This window comes from Lates calcarifer, linkage group LG24 (assembly GCF_001640805.2).
Source record: "Lates calcarifer isolate ASB-BC8 linkage group LG24, TLL_Latcal_v3, whole genome shotgun sequence".
Lineage (NCBI taxonomy): Eukaryota > Metazoa > Chordata > Actinopteri > Centropomidae > Lates > Lates calcarifer.
The window spans coordinates 3,819,081-3,843,455 of record NC_066856.1 but is presented as its reverse complement, the minus strand read 5'-3'; the positions used below and the strand labels follow the sequence as shown (position 1 = coordinate 3,843,455).

Sequence of the window (24,375 nt, the reverse complement as noted above, 5' to 3'; positions counted from 1 at the left end):
GAGAGGAATGTTAATGAGCTGATACAGTACAGTATAATCACCATTAGAGTGCAGTACTGACCAAGTGAAGCTCGTTCACTCATGTTTAACATAACACAAAATCTGCTCTTCAGAGACTCCATGGTTTTATTGCTAAGAACTGTTCTGGCCTGTTAAAGATGGACCAACATTACATGGTGTGATGTTTAATAACATGTTCTAATGAATCAAATAAAGAGCTGAAGTGAATAGATGCATTTTGGGATGAGAACATCTTTTCAGGAGGCAGCTACGTGGCACAGTACCAAAGATAAGATAGATGACAATTTAACACTTGAGCTCAAATAACCTAATGAAAAAAAACACATGCATTAAGCCTAAGTGACAGTTTGAAGACATATTTTATCTATATCTATATATATTTTATATATATTTATCTATATGTACTGTGATTTTCCATTTGTTTGATTATAATATTGCTAATAATAATTTTATCTACAGTATATAACACCTTTCAGAATAACTGTTGCACAGTGTAAATATAAGAAAGCAAGAATACTAGCAAAATCAAATACAAGGAATAAAATAACATGCCATGTTTTTGCTCACTACCAACTGTTGAAGAAAATATGTTTCTTAAGCTGCAAAATGCTCCACTATCTTTATTAGCTAGTCTCTGACTGTGTGTTTGTTATGTGGTGTTAAGCAGTTAGTGTACAGTTGTTTTTCAGAGCTTTTTCTCTGAAAACAGCTGCCTGCTGTGGCAGTGTTATTAGGGTGATCCATAAAGGAGAGGAGAGGAGCTGCAGATGCTGCTGATAATTCTCTGTAGGTTCATTACTGCAAGTGACCCCTTCACAATGTCACATTGTTTTCACATGGTCATTTGAGACATTGCTGTTACAAAATACATATATATATATATATACTGTTATGTCAGTATGTTAATTTCATAATTTAAGTAGTTTAAGATTTTAAAGCTCCAAACAACCACACCAGATCATCTGTAATGTCACCTCTTGCATAAAAATGCCTATAGATGTAGACCGTGTCTTCGAAGTATCCTAAAAGCCAAACTAAATGCCCAAGGCTGACTACACTTATACTACACATTCAGATGTCTATAGAGGCCAAAGAAAACTCAAGGCGTTACGTTCATCTTTAACTGTCAGGGGCCCAGGCACTGAGAGGCTTTATTGCTGCCTGTTTTACTTTCTGTTAAAAATTCACCATGTACCTCTCACTTTTCAAGACCCAATTTGTCTTGCATTTTTGTCAATAGTCAGTATTTTGTGTGTTTTTTGTGTTTTTTGCCTGACAGGTGGGGATCATCTGAAATAATGGAAAAACATAACATTTCAATCTCTCCTCCTACACTGTTTGATTTACAGAGTAATGAAAAACTCCACATGAACATCTGACTCCTTCCATGATGTAGAGCAACCAAGAAAACACAGACATCTATCTCTGTTAAAGCAGCCTTCAAATCTGTAGTTGACCTTGACCTCTGACCTCTCTAGACAGAACAAACAAAAAGAACTTTGCCTACACTCATCAGTAATTTCTCAAATCCTGAAAGTCCCACGTGACTCTTCTGTTCACATGACATTCACTTTGACTCTTCTTTAGTCCCGCCCTGCCCACAGATGGACTTTTTATTCATTCTGGTCATGAAACAGAACCTCTTGCAGCGCTCTTTAGTTACCTTCTTATAGATTCTAGTTCTACCTCATCTCTTATTTTGTTTGTAGCTGATCCTGGATTTCCAAACAGATTGTATAGATTTTTAAGACAGTCATTGGAAAACTTTGTTAAATATAAATTAATATTTGTAGTATTTATTTTATGATTATTTTAAACTTTATTTTGAAGACTAAAGCGCTTCACGTCCGATTTGGTTCTGTCTACCTTTACTGAGCAGGAACCAGCTTCAGGTGTACCAGTGATAACATTTTAGAGGAAATGATTATAAATTAAATCGAAGTAAATATCTTTCAAGGACTAAGCTGAACCAGCGAGAACCAGCAGCTGTGCACCATCTCTGTCAGGGGCGCGGCCTGCCTGTGGCTCCCTGCTGGTTTAGTTTGTGTAGCTGTGACGGGAGGACGGAGCGCTCCATCCACACACAGCGGCGGAGATGGCGGACCCGGCGCAATGTTCTATCAAGGTGGTGTGCCGTTTCAGGCCGCTGAACAGCTCGGAGGTGGCCCGGGGAGACAAGTACATCCCGAAGTTTCAGGGTGAAGACTGTGTGACGATAGGGGTGAGTGTGTGACACATTTCATGAACAGGGACCAGAGGATCAACTGAACTTACTTCTTCTACTTTCCATTCAGTGAAACTCATTATTATAGAAAATAATCAGTAAATGTGTTAATTATGATGCGGATACACAATATGTTGTTGCCCTCTCCTCTGTCTTCAAACTGCTTCTTTTGTGCAAATAACGAGGACAACTCAAACAAAAGGTTCATTCAAATATCAGTGCTTTAACTCGTAGCTGGATACGTGGGTACGTGGGTGGTATTACATGACATTTCAGAACTCATGTGCCTTCACTGAGATGAAGCTCGTGTTTCTGAGGCTTTCCGGGGCTTTGGGAGAGCCGTGCGTAACGAAGCTTGTCTGGATGTCTTTTGCGCTTTTACGCACGACCTTCTCCTGACAGTTAGCAGCAGTATGGTGTCCATTTAATATCATTCTCAGCCAAGATCAACATCTGTAAAGATCAGCTTTATATCGTCAGAGCTGTACTGTAGTTGATGTTACTTTAAGAAGAAATGACATAAATTATAATATTACATACACACATATATTTATTATTTCTAGTATGCAGTATTGCTGGAATGCTAATATGGTGAGAAAGATTAACAGCTGAGCCTGAGCCTCAGTGGCACAGCACTTAAATTTAAGGCCAAATACATATGCAGTCTCAAGGAGCTCCCTTCCCCTTAGAGATGGGCAGAAAAATAAAAGAAAAGGAGGTGGAGGTTTACTGTCTACAAGAAACTCTAGAAAGAGGAGAACGTCAGGATTGTAAAGACCTGGGAGAATGAGACAAGGGATGTCAAAACCGACATTCAAAAAAAAAAGGACAAAAGATCATCCAGAGAAAGGCAGAGGGGAAAACAAAACTCAAAGCTCTGGATCATCAGTTGAGGTGTGAGCTGGCAGCAAAGGAGGAGAATTTGGAAGGAGTGCAAGAGCGGCAAAGAAGGCAGAGATCAAGCTCCTGACACGGCACAACACTGAGCCTCAGGTAGTGCACCTCAGCTGATCACTGTGATTTGGAATAATGGCTAACTGGAATAACATTTAGTTTAGGAAATAGCAAATGTATATGTAGTCTCTCTGTTTCCAGGATCTTGTCAAAAAGAATGACAAGGAGAGGGTGAAGATGTAAAAAGACGGAAAAGAAGCCAAAGAAGGAGAGGAAAGAGCAGGAGGAGAGAGAAGAAAGAGAAAGAGGAAAATGAGAGTATGGAGTAGGAGAGATTGAGGAGAGATAAGAAATAAGAGGATAAGAGGAAGAGGAGAAAGACAAAAGATCAGGAGGAGAAGGAGAGGACAGAAAAGAAAGAGAAGAGGAAGAGAAAGGAGAAAACCTTTCATCGCTATCCCCCTTATCCTTCCTACCAAGCCAGCCATTGAATGAGAATGTATTTGAGTTCAATCTTGAGTTGAGATAGTACCGCTGAATGGTTTAATGAAGAAGAAAATTATAGAAATCATATACTATGGTCTTCAGTCACCAGACCTTAACCCATTTTAACACCTGTGTGAGATTATAGAGCAACATGTTAAAGAGTGCTGTCCTCCTCCATCATCATTTTACTGATAAATTCAGTGTCAACATGTTTGCAACTCCCCAAGTGTGTAAACAAAGAACATTTCCTAACAGAAAATATAACCCAGTCACAGTTAGGTTTCCTATGAAATGATTTGCTGTTGCAAATTACTTGTGCATGTGAACATACAGGGGTTGAAGCTTAGGATGATAGTGATGTTTGGTGGTGTTTTCCTTTCATTTTTCACCTGTCTTTAATCTGAAGTTTATTTGGCTAGACCACCATATGTTTTCTATATTTTGGCTGTAGCTTCAGATTAGTAGAAAAATATCACTCTTGGCAAACTGTAACCCCTGATGTTCATGACCATTGAAAATGAAAAGAATGAATGGCTGCTTTGTTCAAAGGTACTGACTCCCAAGTTACAGGCCTACTGATAACCAGTGGCCTCACAGGGAGAAATGTGGATGTAGCAGTGCTCTGTTCTGTCAGAGGAGATCACATCTAAGACAGCATTAGATAAGGCCTCGTTGATTTCTCCACACCAATTACTAATAACACATGATAAACATCTGCATAGAGAGTGTTGAATCTCTATTAACACCCCTCTCTTGACAGATAGCTGTATTTAGCCTGTGTGGTATTGTGTGTTATTTAATTGGATTAACACATAAATGAAATTATTTTGACAATAAATTGCTCAGTTGTTATGGAGACCTGTTTTATCATCACAGTTAAGGATACTGAAATCTACTGTTTCCAAAGTCAAGAAAAGCTCTCCGTACCATAATATTTTATTGTTGTGTTATTTATTAGAAAATTAAAAACAACATTAGTTCATGAAATATCAGTACCTAACTTATATTCCATAACAAGACCTCAGGTAATCAAGTGTAGTGACAGAGAACCCAGAGGTGGGTGTGGCTCCTCTGGTATGATATGTGTTTCTCTCTTCAGTTTGACACAGGGGATGTAGCTCAGTGGTAGAGCGCATGCTTTGCATGTATGAGGCCCCGGGTTCAATCCCCGGCATCTCCATCAGTCTTTATTGACAGTTTCCCTCATAGGGTCAATAAAGCATATCTATCTGCTCTGTCTAACCACTGACCACGGGGACAATCTAATTTAATTCAGTAGTCAGATCATAATGCCTCTGTTGCTATCACAGATCACTTCTTATTATGAATAATTGCCTGTTATTGCACATAAAGCCTTGGAGATGAAAGGAATTTAGTGCTTGTTTTTAGTGATTCCTCATAATCTAACATGTGATAGCTGTCCACTCAGCTATCTCAACACAGTGCCAGAGACTACAGAGACAGACTCAATAGTTTATCTCACTCTAACAGTGACCGGCAGACTGCTGCTGCCGAGTTAATGGAATTAATATTTAACAGCAGGGACTGGAGATTGCTGCAGAACTGCAAATCCTGTGAGACACTGAATCCCAGTCACTCTCTCTGATGCTGTTTATTTTTGCTGGACATATTTTGGTAACTATCTGGATGTGGATTAAACAGTTCCTATATATCAAACAACTGACATTACAGTTTGTACTCAAGTTCAGTAGTATGTTCTTTTATTATCATGGCCATATAGTTTTTTTTATTGCTTTTGCCCTTTTAAACATCTCTCAGTTTGGGTCTCATGCTGTCTTCTGTGTCAGCTTGTGCTGCCTAACACCAGATATGCTGTTACAATATGATAATTGTGTCCCTGAACTCCAATCATATGAAATCTAAATCAGATGGATTGTCTACTATACCAAGTATAGACTAACCCAAGTGCTGTATATAAATCTATTCTTCTCAGGTCTGAGCTACACTGAGACACTCAGAGACACATCTGTGTGTGTGTGTGTGTATATATATATATATATATATATATATATATATATATTATATATATATATATATATATATATTATATATATATATATATATATATGTATATATATATATATATTGTGTGTGTGTGTGTGTGTGTGTGTGTGTGTGTGTGTGTGTGTATGTATGTATGTATCATCTGAGTCACTTGGAAGCGCGTGATGTGGTCACTTATTGGTGTGGAATTTCATGTGTAAGCTTTGTTAATATGCATCTGACATTAAGAGTAAAAGATGGAAATTATAATTCTGTTTTGCTAAATTGCAGGCCTGTATCTACTAGTGTCAGTAATGGAATCACTGTAAATGCTAAAACATAGAGTTATAACCAACCACAGGTGGAGGAGAGTCATTAAGTTTGTCAGCTCACTCAGAAATGCCAGTTACACAACAGTGTTTATCTAATAGAGATATATAATATCAGTAGATGTTATGTTCATGTTTTTACAATGATTCCATGTATCTATTAGATAGATATTTCTGTGTAACAGCCATTACTGAGTCAGTTTAGTTAGTATCTAAATAGCTAATGTTAGGTTACATTTGTTTTTGCTTTTATAAACCAAAATAAGTGAGTCATAGCAAGTTAGTCATTTTACAAATCATTGATGAAGCACAAATTATAACTCAAAGTGCATCCTGTGACCTATATTTATCTTCACATATGAATTATGCAGTAACGATCAAAGAGGAATTGGCCAGTTTTAGGGGGTAACTGTAGTCGCCAAATCATTTTTTTAAATTATTGATGCTGTGTGTAACTGTTGCTGCCTCCTCTTCTTCACAGGGTAAACCGTACTACTTTGACCGTGTATTCCAGTCTAACACAACTCAGGTGCAATTCTACAATGCTGTGGCTCAGAAGATTGTCAAAGGTAAGCTGCACAATAGAATCCAGATGTAGCCTCAATGGCTGACACACTAAAACCCTGGAAATACATGCCCCAACCTCAAAACTATGTATGTTATATGTATACATACAGATGTTCTGGAAGGATACAATGGAACAATATTTGCCTATGGTCAGACATCCTCTGGCAAAACACACACGATGGAGGTAACATAATGCTGCTGTATTTTCCACTGTAAAAAACAGTCGTGCTTGAGATTCTTTGCTATTTGATTTATACTGTTTTAATTATTGTCTCCTAAAGGGGAAACTCCATGACCCAGACATGATGGGAATCATTCCCAGAATAGTTCAAGACATCTTCAACTACATTTACTCCATGGATGAGAACCTGGAGTTTCATATCAAAGTATGTTTTCCCTCTTAATCTGACACTTATGATGCTTTTAAATGACTGCAACCACAAGTCACCATGTCTCATTAGGGACTTTTGCTTCACAGGTTTCATATTTTGAAATTTATTTGGACAAAATCAGGGACCTGCTGGATGGTATGTAATCTTTTCTCGTGGCTTATTATTATTCAGACCCTGATACAAATGTGAGTAATTCAGACACAATCTTCATCTTCCTTTTCCTCCACAGTAACAAAGACCAACCTTTCTGTACATGAGGATAAAAACAGGGTGCCCTATGTCAAGGTGAGACACGTGGAGACTTCATTTTTAGGTGAAACACTGCTTCTCTTCCATTATTCCACAGTCACAAGTTTGTCACCGCTTGTTGTAATGCATTAGCTATGAATGACTTAAGATCAGAACAATGACACAACTGTGATCTGCAGGATGAGATTAAGGTACACAATATGTGCTTAACTGTCTCTGTGTTACAGAATCTTCTAATACAGACTGTTATTGTTTAACTGAATGTCATTTTTTTTCTTTCATGTTGTATTCAACTATAGTTTTTTATATAAACAGACAGAGGAATTAAAGTGTAATAAGAGAATGTCACTTTCAGAAATTTCCCTCTGAGAGCATCAGCCTGACACGTCATGGTCTCCTCTGCTGATAATTGTTTCTCTGTAAACCCCTCCTGCCATGGGGCCATTGAACACAGCATTTCTTTGTGATGTGTATGTGTCCCCAGGGGTGTACTGAGCGTTTTGTGTGCAGTCCTCAGGAGGTCATGGACGCCATAGACGAAGGCAAAAACAACAGACACGTGGCTGTCACAAGTGAGTTCACACACTGAGCGCCTTCAGTGCTGCAGCCTCTCATGGGTTCAGTCTCCCTGAGTCTCCTGACTGTAGCCAGACTCCCACCAACCAAAGAGATATCTGTGTTCAGGAAAAGAGAAGTGACATTCATAATACACACTGTGTAGTGTCAATACACATTTCTCTCTAATCCTGGACACCAAATGAACTAATTAATCTAAACTAAGCTTAATAGTCTTGGGAGAAGTTGGTTTCTACTGGAAGTATTCTCACAGTACTGGCAGGGTTTCCACTTTTTAAGAAAACAAAGTTTTTAGGATTTAGTTATTCTCTGAAATTACTTGATTACTGGTGGATTTTTGCATATTGACATGGCTCTTAAAAAAGAGTGTCTCTATTAGACTGATCTTGTTACAGTCACTCATTTTTATGATTAGCACAATGGCTAATTGTGTTTTCTTGTGTGTATATTTGTGTGTGTGTGTGTGTGTGGTGTGTGTGTGTGTGTGTGTGTGTGTGTGTGTGTGTGTCTCAGACATGAATGAGCACAGCTCCAGAAGTCACAGCATCTTCCTCATCAACATCAAGCAGGAAAACACTCAGACTGAACAGAAACTTACTGGCAAACTCTACCTCGTCGATCTGGCTGGGAGTGAAAAAGTATCTCTTTCTCTCTTTCTCCCTTTCTACTTCATATTTTACTTTCTTCTTATTCCACTTATTGCTTCAATGCCCCTAGTGGCACAGTGTGTTTGCCTGTGTTTACTGTATTTATATAATGAAACTTTAATGTCACACTCCTGCTTTTGCTGCTTCCTCTCAGCAGGGGGCGCTACATTAATCTGTCCATCAGTGTGAGATGTTAATAAACCAAGGATAACACTAAGCTCCAGTAAAGCCAGTAACATGCTTTTTTAGAACTTTCTCTTATCAGTCTCCTGTATGTTTTTGTCACTGAAGGATCATTTTCACTTCCCCATCATCTTTGTTAATATATTATTTGGCTGTTTGGAGAATCAGGACCAGATTTAGATCAGTTGCCTGACTTGTGCTGAGGAATAATCCTGTAGAATAGAAAGCTACGAGAACTCTCCTGTGTTTTGTGTTTCAAAGGTGGGTAAAACTGGAGCAGAGGGCACAGTGCTGGATGAAGCCAAGATGATCAACAAGTCCCTGTCTTCGCTGGGAATTGTCATCTCAGCCCTGGCAGAGGGCTCGGTGAGACACTCATTAACCCCTGGGAGATGTTTGGTTTTTAGAGGGATTGGTGACAAAAAAATATTTTGAATATTTCCATTTCTCAGAGCAAATGGAAAAATCTAAAATATATTAAGGGCTGAGTTTTCTTGTATATATATTTAAACCAATGATAAAGTGTTCATTAAGTGGAATCAAACAATACAGCTTTGTAAGTTATTAAGTTATACTGTGACAAAACATTGTAACTAAAATGAAACACTGAAAAGTTCAGTACTGTTTTCTATAAATTATCTTAGTAGGAACACTATGGATTCTAATTGTCCTCTGTCAGAGCTATATACCATACAGAGACAGTAAGATGACCAGGATCCTGCAGGACTCCTTAGGAGGGAACTGTCGCACCACCATGGTCATCTGCTGCTCACCCTCCTCTTTTAATGATGCAGAGACCAAGTCTACACTGCTGTTTGGACAAAGGTACACTCACTGCTGTCCATGTAGAAGCAGAAAAGGGATTTGCCAAAATGTCAGTGTATTCACAGAGTACTTCTAAATAAGAAATTATTTACAAATTTAACAGAACTATTCGATAATAAAGATGCTATGATGAGGACAAACAAAGACTGTGAAACCACTGCCTGTCAGTTGACCTGCAGTGAAACCCGCCTGAAAGTGGCTGGGTCATTGAAACAGATTGCTGTCTCTTTCACACCTCTCTGTCTCATCAGGGCAAAGACCATCAAGAACACAGTGAGTTTGAATGTGGAGCTGACTGCAGAGCAGTGGAAGAACAAGTGGGAGAAAGAGAAGGAGAAGAACAAGACACTGAAAAGCACTGTCACCTGGCTGGAGACTGAGCTCAACCGCTGGAGGAATGGTGAGGACTATGCACAAAATGTCTTCATCTGGATACATACTCGCTGAGATTTTGGATGAATTTTAAGAATAATTGAGGATAATTCAGCCTACTTATTCATCACACATATTTCGCATATTTTATTTCATACTTTTGTCCCTACTGCAGCTCTTCTCCTTAAGAACCAACAAGAACTTTCCAACTAAGGCAGCAAAATGTGTCCTGAAATATAGATTTTTGAATGAAATACAGTATAGGAATCTTCCATATGTTACAGACAGATCATTATAACTTTGGTGTATAATGATTTGGAAAACTGGAGGAGGACGTGCAGAGGGGGGGGGACTGATGCTCTGCTTCTCTGCTGCCCCCTGCAGGAGAGAGCGTGCCAGTGGAGGAACAATTTGATAAGGAGAAGGCCAAGGCAGAGGTCCAGGTCCTAGACAGTGCTCTCAACAATGATAAGGCAGCACCCACCCCTGCCCTCAGCACCCTACCTGGGGTCAAACTCACAGATGCAGAGAAAGAGAAGTACGAGGCAGAAATGGCCAAACTCTACAAAGAGCTGGATGACAAGGTGAGGAAGGATCCTCAGTTTAGAGAGCATCTTACAGTCTCTTAGAGAGCCACCGTAGTTATGAAACAACATCTGCCAGAGAAGAACCTAATGTCAAAGAACTCATCTCTCAGGTACTAGAAATAAAATGTGCCACAGTACACAGTACAAAGTTCCCTCTTGGTCTTAACAATTAATTATCCAACTATCCAATAATTCTTTGAACAGAAGTCAGCAGCAGAATGCATTCAGTCTACACTGTAGTTGTAATGAAACACTGTGTTTATAATCAAAAACTCAGTGATGTGAGCTGAGCATCAGTAGTGTTACACCATCACCTGTTTTAAAAAAATGGTGAATAATTTTTTTTTTTAATAGAGCTGGTTTTCTGTGGATTTTCTGTGAATAAACATTGGGACATAAAAAATGAATTCCTCTCTGCCCACTGCATATTTCAGGTATTTGTGTCTATATTGATTGTGGAGTGAAGAGCAATGACAATCAAATCTTTTGCATTAAACCGGAAAATAAGAATAACAATTCTGACAGCCAAATAAAAAAAGAAAGAAAAGATTGTGTGATATATTATTACTGTAATGTCAGTGATTATTTGTTACAATATAAATAATATTTTATCTTCAAAATGTAATATTATCCTTATAATATTGACATCCTTCTATTTTTTTTAAATAATATTATTATCAACATCTGTAAGAATACAACTCATATTTTTACTTTATATGATACTTCTAGTGTGTTTTCCTACTTACTTGTAATGTTTCTTTTGACCAGCAGATGGCATACATTTCCACTGTTAGGTGAAAATAAATGAGTGATGTATTATATTTCTCTTTTCCTCTCTCCTGCCTCCCATCCTTCCCTTCCTCCAGGACGAAGAGATCAACCAGCAGTCTCAGTTGATAGAGAAGCTGAATCAACAGATGTTGGACCAGGAGGAGGTGAAGCTATATCACCCCCCCCCCCAATTCCCTGCCCCTCCCCTCCCAACTCTCCCACTGTGCCCACGGCCCTCCAGCCGTTCCTGTTAGCATAAACCCGGTCTGACAGCTGATAGCAGACCATTAGTTGCCCAGCAGGAGAGGTCAGACTGTAACTGACCTCTAGCGAGCAGAGGAGCCTCACCAGACTGAACACATGAGGGGTTTTTAGCTGTGCAGCAATGTGTTTTGTAGATGTTGTTATCTTGAATTTTAGACTTATCTGCCATTTTATCCTTTTATCCTTTTATACTTAACGTGAACACAAAAAAATAACCTTCACCTTGCCTTCTTCACTCACTGTCCTCACCCGTAGCTCTTAGCTTCCTCCCACCGCGACCATGACACCCTGCAGACGGAGCTAAACCGGCTGCTAGCAGAGAATGAGGCCTCTAAGGAGGAGGTGAAGGAGGTGCTGCAGGCCCTGGAGGAGCTGGCTGTCAACTATGACCAGAAGAGTCAGGAAGTTGAGGACAAAACCAAAGAGTTTGAGGCCCTCAGTGAGGAGCTGAACCAGAAATCGGTATTTTATATCTGAATCCACTGGAAATGATGACACTGATTATATGCACAGTCATTTTGTAAAGTTTGTGCTTTTTATGTTGTCACCCTCCACCAGAGCTCCTTGGCCTCCATTGACTCTGAACTGCAGAAGCTGAAGGAGATGACGAACCACCAGAAGAAGAGAGTCACTGAGATGATGTCATCATTACTCAAAGACCTGGCTGAGATAGGCATCGCCGTGGGGAGCAACGACATCAAGGTTACCAGTCTTACTGTTTCAAATTCAGATATGTATATATATATATATGTATGTATGGCCTGTTTGAGACCAGTTACACATTAATGTCATTGATAGATACTGATGTATTTGCCAAAGTAGTTCAAATGTCTTTGTGTTCCTGTAAAAATTCAGTCTGCTTATCTGCAATCTAAACTAGCGAATGGATTTTTATGTCAGGCTGCAGAAATATTCCTCTTGTTATTTAACCTGTCGTTTGGTTAATTTAATACATTCATGTTTTTTCTGACTAACAAAGAAAAGTCCTCACAATTAAGAAGCTGGAAGCAGGTAGTGTTTTGCATTTTTACCTAAAAACGACTCAGAGGATTCAGTTCAGCATTTTCATTCCATAAATGACAAATGGGCAATTACTGAAACTGCTGTCTATAAACTTCCTGTCAACTGACTAATTGACTGATGGAGAACTATGATCAGTGTCTCCTTTTATCTGATAGTAAACCCATCAGCTGGAGAGTATAATGAACACATTTCAAGTCCAGCTGAGTACACTGGCTTATGTTTGCTGTGTTCAACAGCAGTTTGACTACAGTTTAATGTTGCAGAGGTTGTAGTTTCAGCCTATATTGCCTTCAAGAGAGTTAGAACAATGCCCTGTCTATTTTAAACTCCATGCCTCACTAGTAGGGATAGGTCAAGTATCTTTTGTGAAAATATACAGTACAGCTTTTGTAAATGGGAAATGTCATGCACCACTAAAGTTCTAAGTGGGAATTTAATCCATCCTATGTTAGAGCTGCTCTCCACACACGTTGGAATGTTAGTCCTTTAGTGTCTCTTGTATTTGTTTTTGCTATTTTTATGCACTGCACTTTTCAGAGAGAACCTGTCAGTCAATATGTGTTGCCAGCAGAGCTGAAATGATCAGTGAATTAATCAACAGAAAGTTAATCAACAACAACTTTAATAACTGATTAATCATTATTCATTCTTCAAGCCAAATAACTGGTTCCAGTTTCTCAAATGTGAAGATTTGCTGCTTTTCTCTGTAATATATCAGGGTAAATTTAATATCTTTGTATTCTGGACTCATACTTGGACAAAAGAATCAATTTCAAACCCAGGCAGTTTTCAGACTAAAAATCAATTAAACAAAAACAAAAGCAAAACAATCTTCAGACTAATCGATAATAAAAATAGTTGCCAGTGTTCAGAATGATTTACTGTATGTTTAGTTTAATCATTAGCAGTGATGGAAAACACATTAATTTGAAAGAAAATGTTACTGTTACCTACAGTGACACTGGAAAGAAAGACACCTAGATACATGGAGTACAACTTCTAGGGCCTAACAAGTATTTTTATTTTTTTTTACCCCTCAGCAACAAGAGAGCACTGGTGTCATTGATGAAGAGTTCACTGTGGCTCGTCTCTACATCAGTAAGATGAAGTCCGAGGTGAAGACGATGGTGAAGCGCAGCAAACAGCTGGAGAGCTCTCAAGCCGAGAGCAGCCAGAAGATGGAGGAGACAGAGAGGGAGCTGACTGCCTGCCAGCTCCGTATCTCCCAGGTAACTGCTGCTTACCGCTGCCTCTGCCATCATGGATACTGTCACCATGGTGACAAATGTGGCAGTTCACTAAAATGTAGTTATCAATGAAGCAGTGGTTTAACAGGCTGATGGGATTCTGCAGGTCTAACAGTGTTTAGTCTGGGTTGAAAAAGAACTGTCATGGAGTCTGTGAGTTTAATCACACGTGACTGTGTGATCATTTTTACATCTTTCTCTTTTATCTGCTGGTATCCAGTATGAGGCTAAAATCAAGTCCCTGACAGACTGCCTCCAGAATGTGGAGCAGAAGAAAAGACAGCTGGAGGAAAATGTGGACTCTCTCAGTGAGGAAATAGTCAGGATCAAAGCCCAAGGTGAGCACAACTCACTGTGTTGCTCTGGCATGTACCTGGGTACAACTTGGAGTTACTTGTACTTTACTTTAGTATTTCCATTTTGTTCAACTTTATACGTACAATTCACCACATTTTAGCAGGAGATATCGTGCTTCCATACATTATTTGAAAGCTATAGTTTCTTTTCAGATTTTAGATATTGTGATAACCTATGCTACATTCAGACAATATGATTCACTGTTAAACGATTACCTTCCAAAAATATATAGTAGTATAAGTATGGTAATTTGATGTAGCACCACCTAAATAGGGCCACCACTGAGGGCACACAGGACACAATGTATCCACTGAGGGGTGTGGAAGGTTTAGAGATCTGTTACTGTGTGAAACTTAATTTTTGATTTTAAAAAAATCAGCTGTTGAGGTTGTAGTAATGACCAGTAACAACATGAGCTTCAGTAGGTAAGATCTTTTGTTGTTTATGGTCTTATGTATTTTTTTAGTCACAGATGCCCCTTTTGATTAAATAAAATCTTTGCACACATCTGTAAACACATTTTGGTGACATATCCATTAAAAACAACACCTTTAGGTAGACGTGTCTAGAGAAGATCAATAGTTTCAACATTTGCCTGCTGGTTGGTCAGTTATCAGGAGAAAAAGTAGAAAAAACACAAATTCTTATATTCAGGCTCAGGACAGGGTCCGGAGTCTGCATGTTCTCCCTGTGCCTGTGTGGGTTCTCTCCAGGTACTCCGGCTTCCTCCCACAGTCCAAACACATGCACATTAGGTTAATTGGTGACTCTAAATTGCCCGTAGGTGTGAATGTGAGTGTGAATGGTTGTTTGTCTGTATATGTTGGCCCTGTGATGGACTGGTGATCTGTACAGGGTGTACCCTGCCTCTCGCCCAATGACAGCTGGGATAGGCTCCAGCCCCCCCGCGACTCTTAACAGATAAGCGGTATAGATAATGGATGGATGGAGGACAGGGTCCTGGCTGTAAGAGCAGCTACATCATTAAAATGCTGGTTACAGGTCAGTGTGAGTGGTGTATCAATAATTAAGAAGACTCTAAAAGGCACCATTTTACAAAATCTGACCTTTAACTTTGATGCATACAATAAGTACATTTTGCACTTAATAATTCTGTACTTTTACTTTCTTTTTGAATGCAGGGCTTTTACTTGTAATGGATTACTTCTGCAATGTCGTCTTTATTACTTTTACTTGAGTAGAGGATTTGATTACTTCTTCCACCACTGCTTTGCTGTTATATTTAAAGTCAATACTCCATCATTAAGATAATGTATCAGCATTCACAGAGTGCTGGTGGTGCTGGTGATATCTTTTCAGTATCATGTTTATAATTTCTTGTCTCATTCCAGAGAAAGTTAACGCCATGGAGAAGGAGAATGAAATCCAGTCTGCCAATGAAGTCAAGGTACAACTAAGCTGTCCCTTCAGTTTTGAACATGTCCCAAAACAAAACAAAAAGATGAGTATTAGGTGTGGTTGAAGATGCCAACTTGAATTTGTGCATGCTTGCATTTCCTCAGGAGGCTGTGGAGAAGCAGATCCAGTCTCACAGAGAGGCCCATCAGAGGCAGATCAGCAGCCTGAGAGATGACCTGGACAACAAGGAGAAACTCCTCACAGAGCTGCAGGAGTAAGACACTGCATAACATCACCAAACACTTGTCTTTCTAATAAATGTGACTCATGGCTCAGCACTGATAGTGTTACTGACATCTAGCTCAGTCTGAACCAGAAGATCATGTTGGAGCAGGAGAGGCTGAGAGTGGAGCACGAGAAGCTCAAAGCTGCTGACCAGGAGAAGAGCCGCCAGCTGCAAGAGCTCACGTAACGCTTCTCTTCAGACTCTACAGTCTGTTCCCATTATACAGTATATACTTTAAATAACATTCATTTTACATTCTACAGGGTTTTACAGGACCGACAGGAGCAGGCCAGACAGGACCTGAAGGGATTAGAGGAGACTGTGGTCAGTTATCTGCATGTTCATTTAGATCCATATTCAATTAAAGGGTAAATTCACCAAAATTACAAAAAAAAATCAATTAATTTACATTTTTCTATTTAATTTTTTTCAATCCAGAAGCAGTGTCCCATTTACTTTGAACATTTTGAACAGAGGTACAAAAAAGATGTATATGATTAGATGTATCAGTTTCTATGGTCAGCACAAGTTAGTAAAATGTCCTCTAACACCATTTATAAACAGGTTTTAGGTATAACCAAAACCTTTTCCCATGATTTAATGGTAAATATGTCAGTTGGCTTTTTCTGATAAAATAGGTGTTGTAGGTTAGTATTGTCTTACAGTACATCAATCACACCTTCAAAAATCTATATAGAGATCTTACAAGCAGACTAAGTTGAATTGGCCGTGCAACCATCATGAGTCATTGTAGAATAACTACATAACTACAAAACCCTAAGTGTAAATTATTTACAGGAAATGAGAGAGATTCAATTCTTGATTTAAAGTAATTGTAGATGTGACATGTCATCCTGCACCAACATGCTGGAGTTGGGTAATTGAATGGATTCTCTTTATGAAATTATGCTGAGCAATAGGAAACATAATATATATCATCTGATGGTTAAATTATATTCTGAGATTCTTGTTCCTAATTTTATTTGTTGAGCTGACCTCAGTAAAACTCTTTGTTTTCCCTGACTTCACATAGGCCCGGGAGCTGCAGACACTGCACAACCTAAGGAGGCTTTTTGTCCAAGACTTGTCCACCAGAGTCAGAAAGGTAAAATGTCCTCATGGTTTGAGTGTATCCCTCTTTCCTCTGGAAGTTACCATGATACATTAGCACTGCAATCATAATCCTGTGATCTGGTTCTGTGTGGGATTTGATTTCCTCTCTGGTAAAATATCACATGAGCTGTGGTTGCCCCAACCATGGCATTTACCTGGAATGAGACGAACAGCCCCACATTTCGCTCTTGCACCGACTGCACTCCATCTAATTTGCACCATGATGAAATTTTAATGAATCCAGGGAACACAACAAAAAGTGTGTGCAGTAAGTAGGCCATCTGATTCTTCAAAGGTAGCTGCTGTAATTTAGGGACCCAGGCCCCCGGCTTGGTGTTCAGATCCAGCCCTCAGGCTGGGTCTTGATGAGATAAACAAAGGCAGAGCGGGCTTTCCTGGAAGTCACAGAGAATATGTTGTGTAGTGTTGGACCCATCAAAAATCTGCTACTATCATGTCATTTAGACATAAATGAGATTCAAGGCTTGTGGTTACATTCTTTTTAGTCACTGTGCTGGATGTTCTTTTTACACACAGACCAAATGCAGCAAATTGGTTGTGTCCACAAAATTGATAAATGAGAGCAGAGGTAAAAAAAAAAAAATGGATTGAAACTGGTGTGCAGAAGCTTTTTTAAATACATTTTGAATCATTCAAAGTACCACAAATCTTTTATACTATAATCCTTTACCCATATTTGAATTTGCCACCTGGAGTGGTATCAAAATATGTGAGATAATGATTCAGTGTCATCATCACAAAATCTGCCCAGAGGAGACTGTTCAAGACCGTTTATATAAAGTAACTGTTTTGTGTCTAAAATTCTGTATGTATGGCTTTTCCAACAGACGTATATTCTTCTGAAAAATAATACGTTGATATAATTCTGTTACACAAGTATAATTTTGCATCTTAAGTATCTTTATATTTATTTGGTCAGTTTTATCTGGAGGCTGATATTGGTAATGTAAGCAGCTTTGTATGGCTTTACATAGAAAATGAGATTCAAACATCATTTCTGTCTTAAACCATATAAAACTGGTTAGCTTTCAGCTATGAGAAACCAAGCAGGCCATCTTTAAAACACGAATAGGCATGTGTGACTAATGAATGCAATTTTCCCATAACTGTTGACTTTAGGGTGATATTTAATACTTGACTATGTAGCATTTGTAAACCCCTAAACAATTTTTTATTATACAAATATGTTCATTTTATTTTATCTGGTTTTCTATTCCATTCTAGAAGTTTAAAAATGCTGAGGATAAACTTGTTTGTTGTGCTTGGGCAGAATGCTCAGATGGACTCAGATGACTCAGAAGGCAGCGCCGCCCAGAAACAGAAGATCTGTTTCCTGGAGAGCAACCTCGAGCAGCTAACCAAGGTTCACAAGCAGGTAAAGATATGTGCAAACACACAGTTGCCACAGTGCTGCCTAGAATGACTTTAACCAGCTTTTTTTTTTTTCTGTAGCTGGTGCGAGACAATGCTGACCTTCGCTCTGAGATTCCTAAAATGGAGAAGCGTCTGCGAGCCACTGCTGAGAGGGTCAAAGCTCTGGAGGCCGCTCTGAAGGAGGCCAAGGAGAACGCAGCCCGCGACCGAAAGCGCTACCAGCAGGAGGTGGAGCGCATTAAGGATGCTGTCAAGCCCAAAAACATGGGCAGGAGAGCCTCAGCAATAATAGGTAGGTGGACAGACATACACATGCATATTTGGAATTAGAGTTTGCACCTAATTAAAACCCCTCAAAAATGTGTTCAATAATAATTTAGGAGTATGCAAGTAAATTTTATGAAAAACTGTGAAGTACAAATAAGGTCAGTGTTTTCAAGCACAAGAACAAGCTTCATATCTGAAAATGCAGTCAAATTTTAATTAAAGAGCTTGACATTTTGAGAAATATGCTTATTCACTCTTGCCAAGAGTTAGATGAAAATGTGTGTTAGATATGAAGTGGGAGGCAGGAGGCAGTTAGCTCAGCTTAGCATAAAGGCTGGAATCCAGGCTAACAGCTGGCATCTCTGTCAAAAACCTTTCAAAAAGATATCTACCAACGCCTCTGAGGCTGACTCACAATTTTACCTCATTTGTTTAATCTGTACATGGACAGAATTTTTAAATTAGAATAATTACATTCATACATTATTCTGAAATAAATGTAAACTTGCTCAGCCTTATTGCCTGTGGCTAATTTCAGGGCTGGTATAGTCTGAGTGTTTTCCACTGAAGACTCACTTAACACACAGGTCTTAGAGTGGTTCAGTCCTTCATCTAGCTCTCAGAAAGAAGTTGAACTATATTTTTTATATAAACTTGAAGAAATGACAATTGTATAAATACTCTGAATAATGTGTGCCTTTGACCTGATAGCAAAACCTCAGCCTTTGCTCTGTGTGTGACCTGTATTGCCTCTCTGTACCCAAACCCAGCCAAGCCCATCAGACCAGGCCAGCTGCCAGGTGCTCCTATAAACACCAACGTCAACAGGTCCAACCTCATCCAGAATAACCAGCCTGTCGGTATCAAAGGAGGAGGCAACAGGCAAGAGAAGAATCCATCATGTTGATGATTTCTCAGTTGTGATAGCATCCTGAGATGTTTAGCAGCTGACATTTTTCTTCTGTAACTACCTTTTTTTTTGTTTTCCTTTACAGCTCCTGAGGATGCTGATAGACCCACCAAACATCTGGAATCACTGAACTATTCTTCCAACATCAAAGTGTGTATATAGTGTATATACATATGGCCTGTACTCTGTAGCTACTTCAAGCCTCTGGCTGCACAAGCAACACATTACTTAAGAAGACACTACTACCACACTGTACAGTAAAGAGAGAGAGCACCAGTCCACTTCTCTAATCTTTGTTTTTAATATTTCTGTTCAGTCAAATCACTGTTTGGCCATCATCGTTGTTAGGTGCAGTTGATTGCAATGATCTGTCTCGACCACTGAGTGTTGCATTTATCACATCTTAATGGGTCAAAATGATGCAGTTGTTTCTTTGTTGGATGAATAACAGCTGAGAGAGACAATACACCTGTAGAGCCAAAAACAAGTTTCTGCATTCTCTGCCTTATATTTGGTCTGTCTTCTTTTTACGCAACTTTTTCTGTGTTTGTAACAATTTCAAACAGCCACTAACTCATCAGCTTCCCTAATAGTATTTGACACTGGAACAAAACTCATGTCTTTGGCTCAGGGCAAGAATGACACAGGGAGTAGATAGAGACAAGTGTTATTTATGTCTGAAGGCTGCAGGCAAGAGTTAGAGTTCACTTATGTTTACTTTATTTGATAAAAACATGAATTCTGTTTTATTTTTAATATATCCAGACGGCTTGAATTTATTGTAGTGGATGATTTATTTTGAAGTGTAACACTGAAAATCTGTCAGCTCTGTTGCTGTATCCTTATTAGCACCAGATAGCCTCCTATTATTCTATAGAATATAAAATTACAGCAAAGTCTAACAAGAGTGGGCAAATTTTACTTGACTGAAACTTCTCCTCTGAATCAGTTGTTTTGTCCTTTAACAACAGTCTTAGATGTTTTGCTTAAAATGAACCTTTTCAAATGCTTATCATGCTGTACCACTGAAAGTATTATTGATTATTTAATGTTGAGAGGTCAATGAAACGACTGTGTAAGTGCCTGTGCGGTTTGTCCAGGTTGCAGCAGCACTGTACATGTATGATTTAAACACTCTTTGCAAACCTTCAATACTGCACTCTGTTTCCACAAGAGCTTTCTGTAGCCTTGGCTCTCAATTTTTTTTTTAATAATAAATAGAAAATTGAAAGCGTGTTGTGGTGATTTTCTCACGAGAGCATTATTTTTTTTTCCCAAACATAAAATGTAAATGTGGAAATGGGTTAAAGGTTTTTGAAAATAAATACAAAAAGCCTTGAAACTGCAAATTAAGAGGTGCTATTTTTTTAATGAAAATGAATTAATTCCTCATGGTTTCCTGACAAAAGCATGAGTAAATAACGAGCTCTGTGTGAGCTCTAATTCTGATCATTTTCATGTCCAAAAACGCATTATCTGTCCTTAAATTTCACTAAACAGGACTGGAAGTCACTGAAGTCAACACTGCTCGTGTCTGTCACTTCCCTCCTTACACCAACAGGGTGTGCTTTTAGGCAAATTGTCTCTGCTAATACACAATGAGAGGTGATGTGATTAAATTACATTCATACATTATTCTGAAATAAATGTAAACTTGCTCAGCCTTATTGCCTGTGGCTAATTTCAGGGCTGGTATAGTCTGAGTGTTTTCCACTGAAGACTCGCTGTGTTCCTGGATCATCCGAGCGCTGAATCATTCATGATCCTGCTTGGATGGTGAAACTCCCTGCTGTGATTGCCAGATAGAGCTCGGCTGAGGAGGGGAGGTGGGTGAATCTTCACATGTTTATCATGCAGAATGTAATTATATTATATGGCTTTTTACAGTATGAAAATTAAAATCCTGACAAATCTTGCGAAATAATGGCAGTTATATAATAAAGGGGACATTTAAACTATCCCAGGTGATCTCCTGAAGTCAATCAAAGAGCGCTGGGTCAATTAAAGAGCGCTGGATCAAAAAGCACCGGGCAGTTCCTCGGGAGGGGGCAGGCAGGACGTGGGATTCTGGACGCTGTCTATCAGCGGTGACATAGGTGTCGGGTGGGAGCGACAGAGCAGCGTCTGCTGGGTTAAGGACCACAACTGCGACAAGTTTAACGGAAACACGCTGATTAAAACCGGAGCTTAGTTTGTTTTTCCTTCACAATAAAAGCCTGGAAACTAAATACAGAGTAGGTACACAGAACAATTTTATTAAATTTCAGTGCCATTAGATTTCATAGGGAGACTATTCCTGAAATTTGTTTTAAAGCATACATGATCATTCTTGGCAATGTAATAACAGATTGCAAAGAGGCATTACAACCTTTGGAATATGTTTCCACTGTTAAAATAGGTAAATGATTTTTGAACAAAGCTGTAAACGTTTTATTAGTCATACATGTGTGTTTCAACAAAGCGTATATGACAACTGATTATATGATGATTTAATATGAAACTTAAATATTAGTGGGGAAATTGTTCATATTGTGCATATTGACCCAAACTCCTCCGTTCCCTATGCGTTTAGCTGACGGAAATAATAAAAGTCCAAAGGATAAGAGAAGAGATGCTAATAATTTTAAAGAAAAGTATCTGATTTACCACACCGTTCTTTTTTATTAACTATTCTATTCATTATTCTCATTTTGCAACACCGTTTTTAACTTAAACGCAAGTACGAATTTTTAAAGGTTAAAGGCTTTACTTTGAAGGTTGTCACCGGATGTTCCTTACATTACTGCACCTAACTTGACAGCGTGTGGAGAGGCGGGGGATTGCGAACAAACCGAGTGACTGGAGGTCTGCTGCGGACTCAGCCGGAGCAGCCGAAACTGAAATAGGTGGGAAAAGTTCTTCTTCGCTACCACTCTGGTCGTCACAGAGAACAGAGAGACACCACTTGAGTTTTTAAAGGTTGGTATGTTTCATTTTTGTTGGGGGCTTTTTCGTCGCCTGGTCAGCGAGAGGCTATTGGCTTCTGTCGGAGTTACTTTGTTGCTATGCACGCTGTTGCAGAGCGGAGGGTTTGTATCCGAGTGAACCTGCGGTGTTTTGTCCAAGCACGAAGCCTCTGGAAATTTTCACTGAAATGTTTCCCACCGTTAAATAACCTTAATTTGAACATTTTTTTGCTCGTGCTTATCTTCGATAACAGCTGGGTAATTAAACATTCCACGTGATAGCATCAGTCTGTGTGGCACGCACCTACGGATTTGTTGAGCTAATTTTCTCGCGGTGTGTTTGGCTGTTTGTCCCCGTTCAGGGGGGGGTCTCTCTCCGGCAGGCACGTCCCTGCCCTTCCCTCGCTCCTGGGAATCCTTGGTGATGTCGAGTCGGAGTCCTTTGTTATAAATGCACATGGATTAAACTCCTTTGTGTTGTATTTCTGCAGTCTGTGTGGTGGTGGAAGGGACCCTACCCCCCACCTATGTCCACCCCCCTCCCCTCACTACCGCCAATCCGCCCCAGGCATGCTCTGGCCGCACAGAGCCCACAATTTATACTCTCAAGCTGCTTGTTTTCGGGGCTCCTCAGTGCGCTATGGGAGAAGAAAAGTGTCCTCGTGCAGTGCTTATCCACATATACAGCAGATAAGACGCACAGATGGATTGAAATGCAGCAGCACATGTTGGAGTGGATGCTGCTCGGCCACATCTGTTTTGAATGAAGCACAGGGACAAAGGCAGTCCGAGTCTCAGGGTGTTTTGCTGCTATAGTGGCTGGTCTGCAGATGTACGCAGACAAAAGCATGGGTCGTGATCTCTGCGTTGATGCGTACCTTGGTTTTCTGTCAGCTACACCCCACACTGAGTTAGGAATGCTGTAGTATGGTGCGTTACCAAAATACCAGTTATGCAGTTCTATAGATTTTCAACTTAACGGCACTGATTTCTACATGTTGCTGGTATACAGCAGCAGCATTTATAGAATCATGTGGGCAAGGTGCTCAAACATTTTATTTACTGGCATTGTTTTACCAGAATAGTTATGATTAAGATTTTTTTTCCAGGGATCCGATTTTTGTCATCAGATCATTACCGGTTGGGGTTTTCTATAGAGTTCCATGTCTACCTATGGATGAAATAGAATTAGATTTCCTTTGCAGTGACATCTGGCAAAAATAATGACAGCAGGAGAATCAATTCAATGATTGTCATGATGCAAGAACAGGTGAAGTTTAAAAAGTTAGTAAATAAACTGAAGATAACTTTATAGTTATGCTGCAGAGGAAATTAATGTCAAATCATGGGGTTCATATATACATTCAAATCTTTCATTAAAAAAGGACATGTTCTTCAAGGACCCCTGGAAGTCCATGGGCCGTGCTTTGGAACCACTGATCAATTCCCAAGTAGAAAAGTTGGTCCATATAGACAGACATGCCATGGTTGCTGTGCTGAGCTGTAGCAACTTGTTTCTCGTTTAACACGAGCGGCATCCTTTGAGTCTCCACAGAGCAACAAGTTCCTCCTCTGAGATTTCACTTTGACTCTGACACCATGCGGTGATGGGGATTCATTTGCAATGAAATTTACTCCCTCTGGTCCTCTGCCAGAACTCTGAGACGCCACAGCAGATGAAATAGAGAGAGGGGGGGACTTTTCCTGTATTGTGTCTGAGTAGTCAGTTTAAATTTGTGGTTAACTGTAAGTTTTGTTGTTGTGTCTCAGTTGTGGACCACTGCCAGGGTGAGTGATGTCATGCTTGATTTGCAGCTAGCTACTGTCTGGTTTCTGAGGTTTCTCAGGGTTTCAATTTGCCTCCAAAAAGACAATCACAGTTACTTAACATTTGATCATTTAATTTCACATGCTTTGCTTTGCTTTTCCTGAGTTGCCAGTGAAGTAAACAGCTCTCTGACACTGTCCTTGAATTTTTTCTAGTTACACTGGTGTATATTTGGGAGCCATAATCTTTTAGAAGAGTGTCTCCAACTTCAAATGCTAATGGTGTGAAGAGGACAGGAGAGGCTGATAATCCAA

At 39.4% G+C, this 24,375-nt stretch overlaps 2 protein-coding genes and 1 non-coding gene across 3 annotated transcripts in view; all 3 read left to right on the top strand.

Moving 5' to 3' along the window:
• Positions 1-1,660: 1,660 nt before the first annotated feature.
• Positions 1,661-19,361, top strand: LOC108881562 (kinesin-1 heavy chain). Its single transcript, XM_018673637.2, has 25 exons — positions 1,661-2,242; positions 6,440-6,527; positions 6,636-6,709; positions 6,807-6,911; positions 7,004-7,052; positions 7,147-7,202; positions 7,651-7,738; positions 8,256-8,380; positions 8,834-8,938; positions 9,252-9,397; positions 9,649-9,797; positions 10,154-10,353; positions 11,223-11,291; positions 11,647-11,853; positions 11,950-12,093; positions 13,455-13,643; positions 13,882-13,999; positions 15,371-15,426; positions 15,542-15,651; positions 15,744-15,845; positions 15,927-15,987; positions 16,697-16,768; positions 18,068-18,172; positions 18,250-18,463; positions 19,209-19,361. The coding sequence occupies exons 1-25, from the start codon at positions 2,117-2,119 to the stop codon at positions 19,343-19,345; spliced, it is 2,895 nt and encodes a 964-aa protein (XP_018529153.2). The 5' UTR covers positions 1,661-2,116; the 3' UTR covers positions 19,346-19,361.
• Positions 4,734-4,805, top strand: trnaa-ugc (transfer RNA alanine (anticodon UGC)). Its single transcript has one exon. It is a non-coding gene; the product is annotated as a tRNA-Ala (tRNA).
• Positions 19,362-22,139: 2,778 nt separating the features above from the next.
• Positions 22,140-24,375, top strand: part of arhgap12b (Rho GTPase activating protein 12b) — a 53,041-nt gene continuing 50,805 nt past the window's right edge. The window contains 1 exon segment of the mRNA XM_051067009.1: positions 22,140-22,306. The gene's annotated coding sequence lies outside the window, so the exon portion shown is untranslated.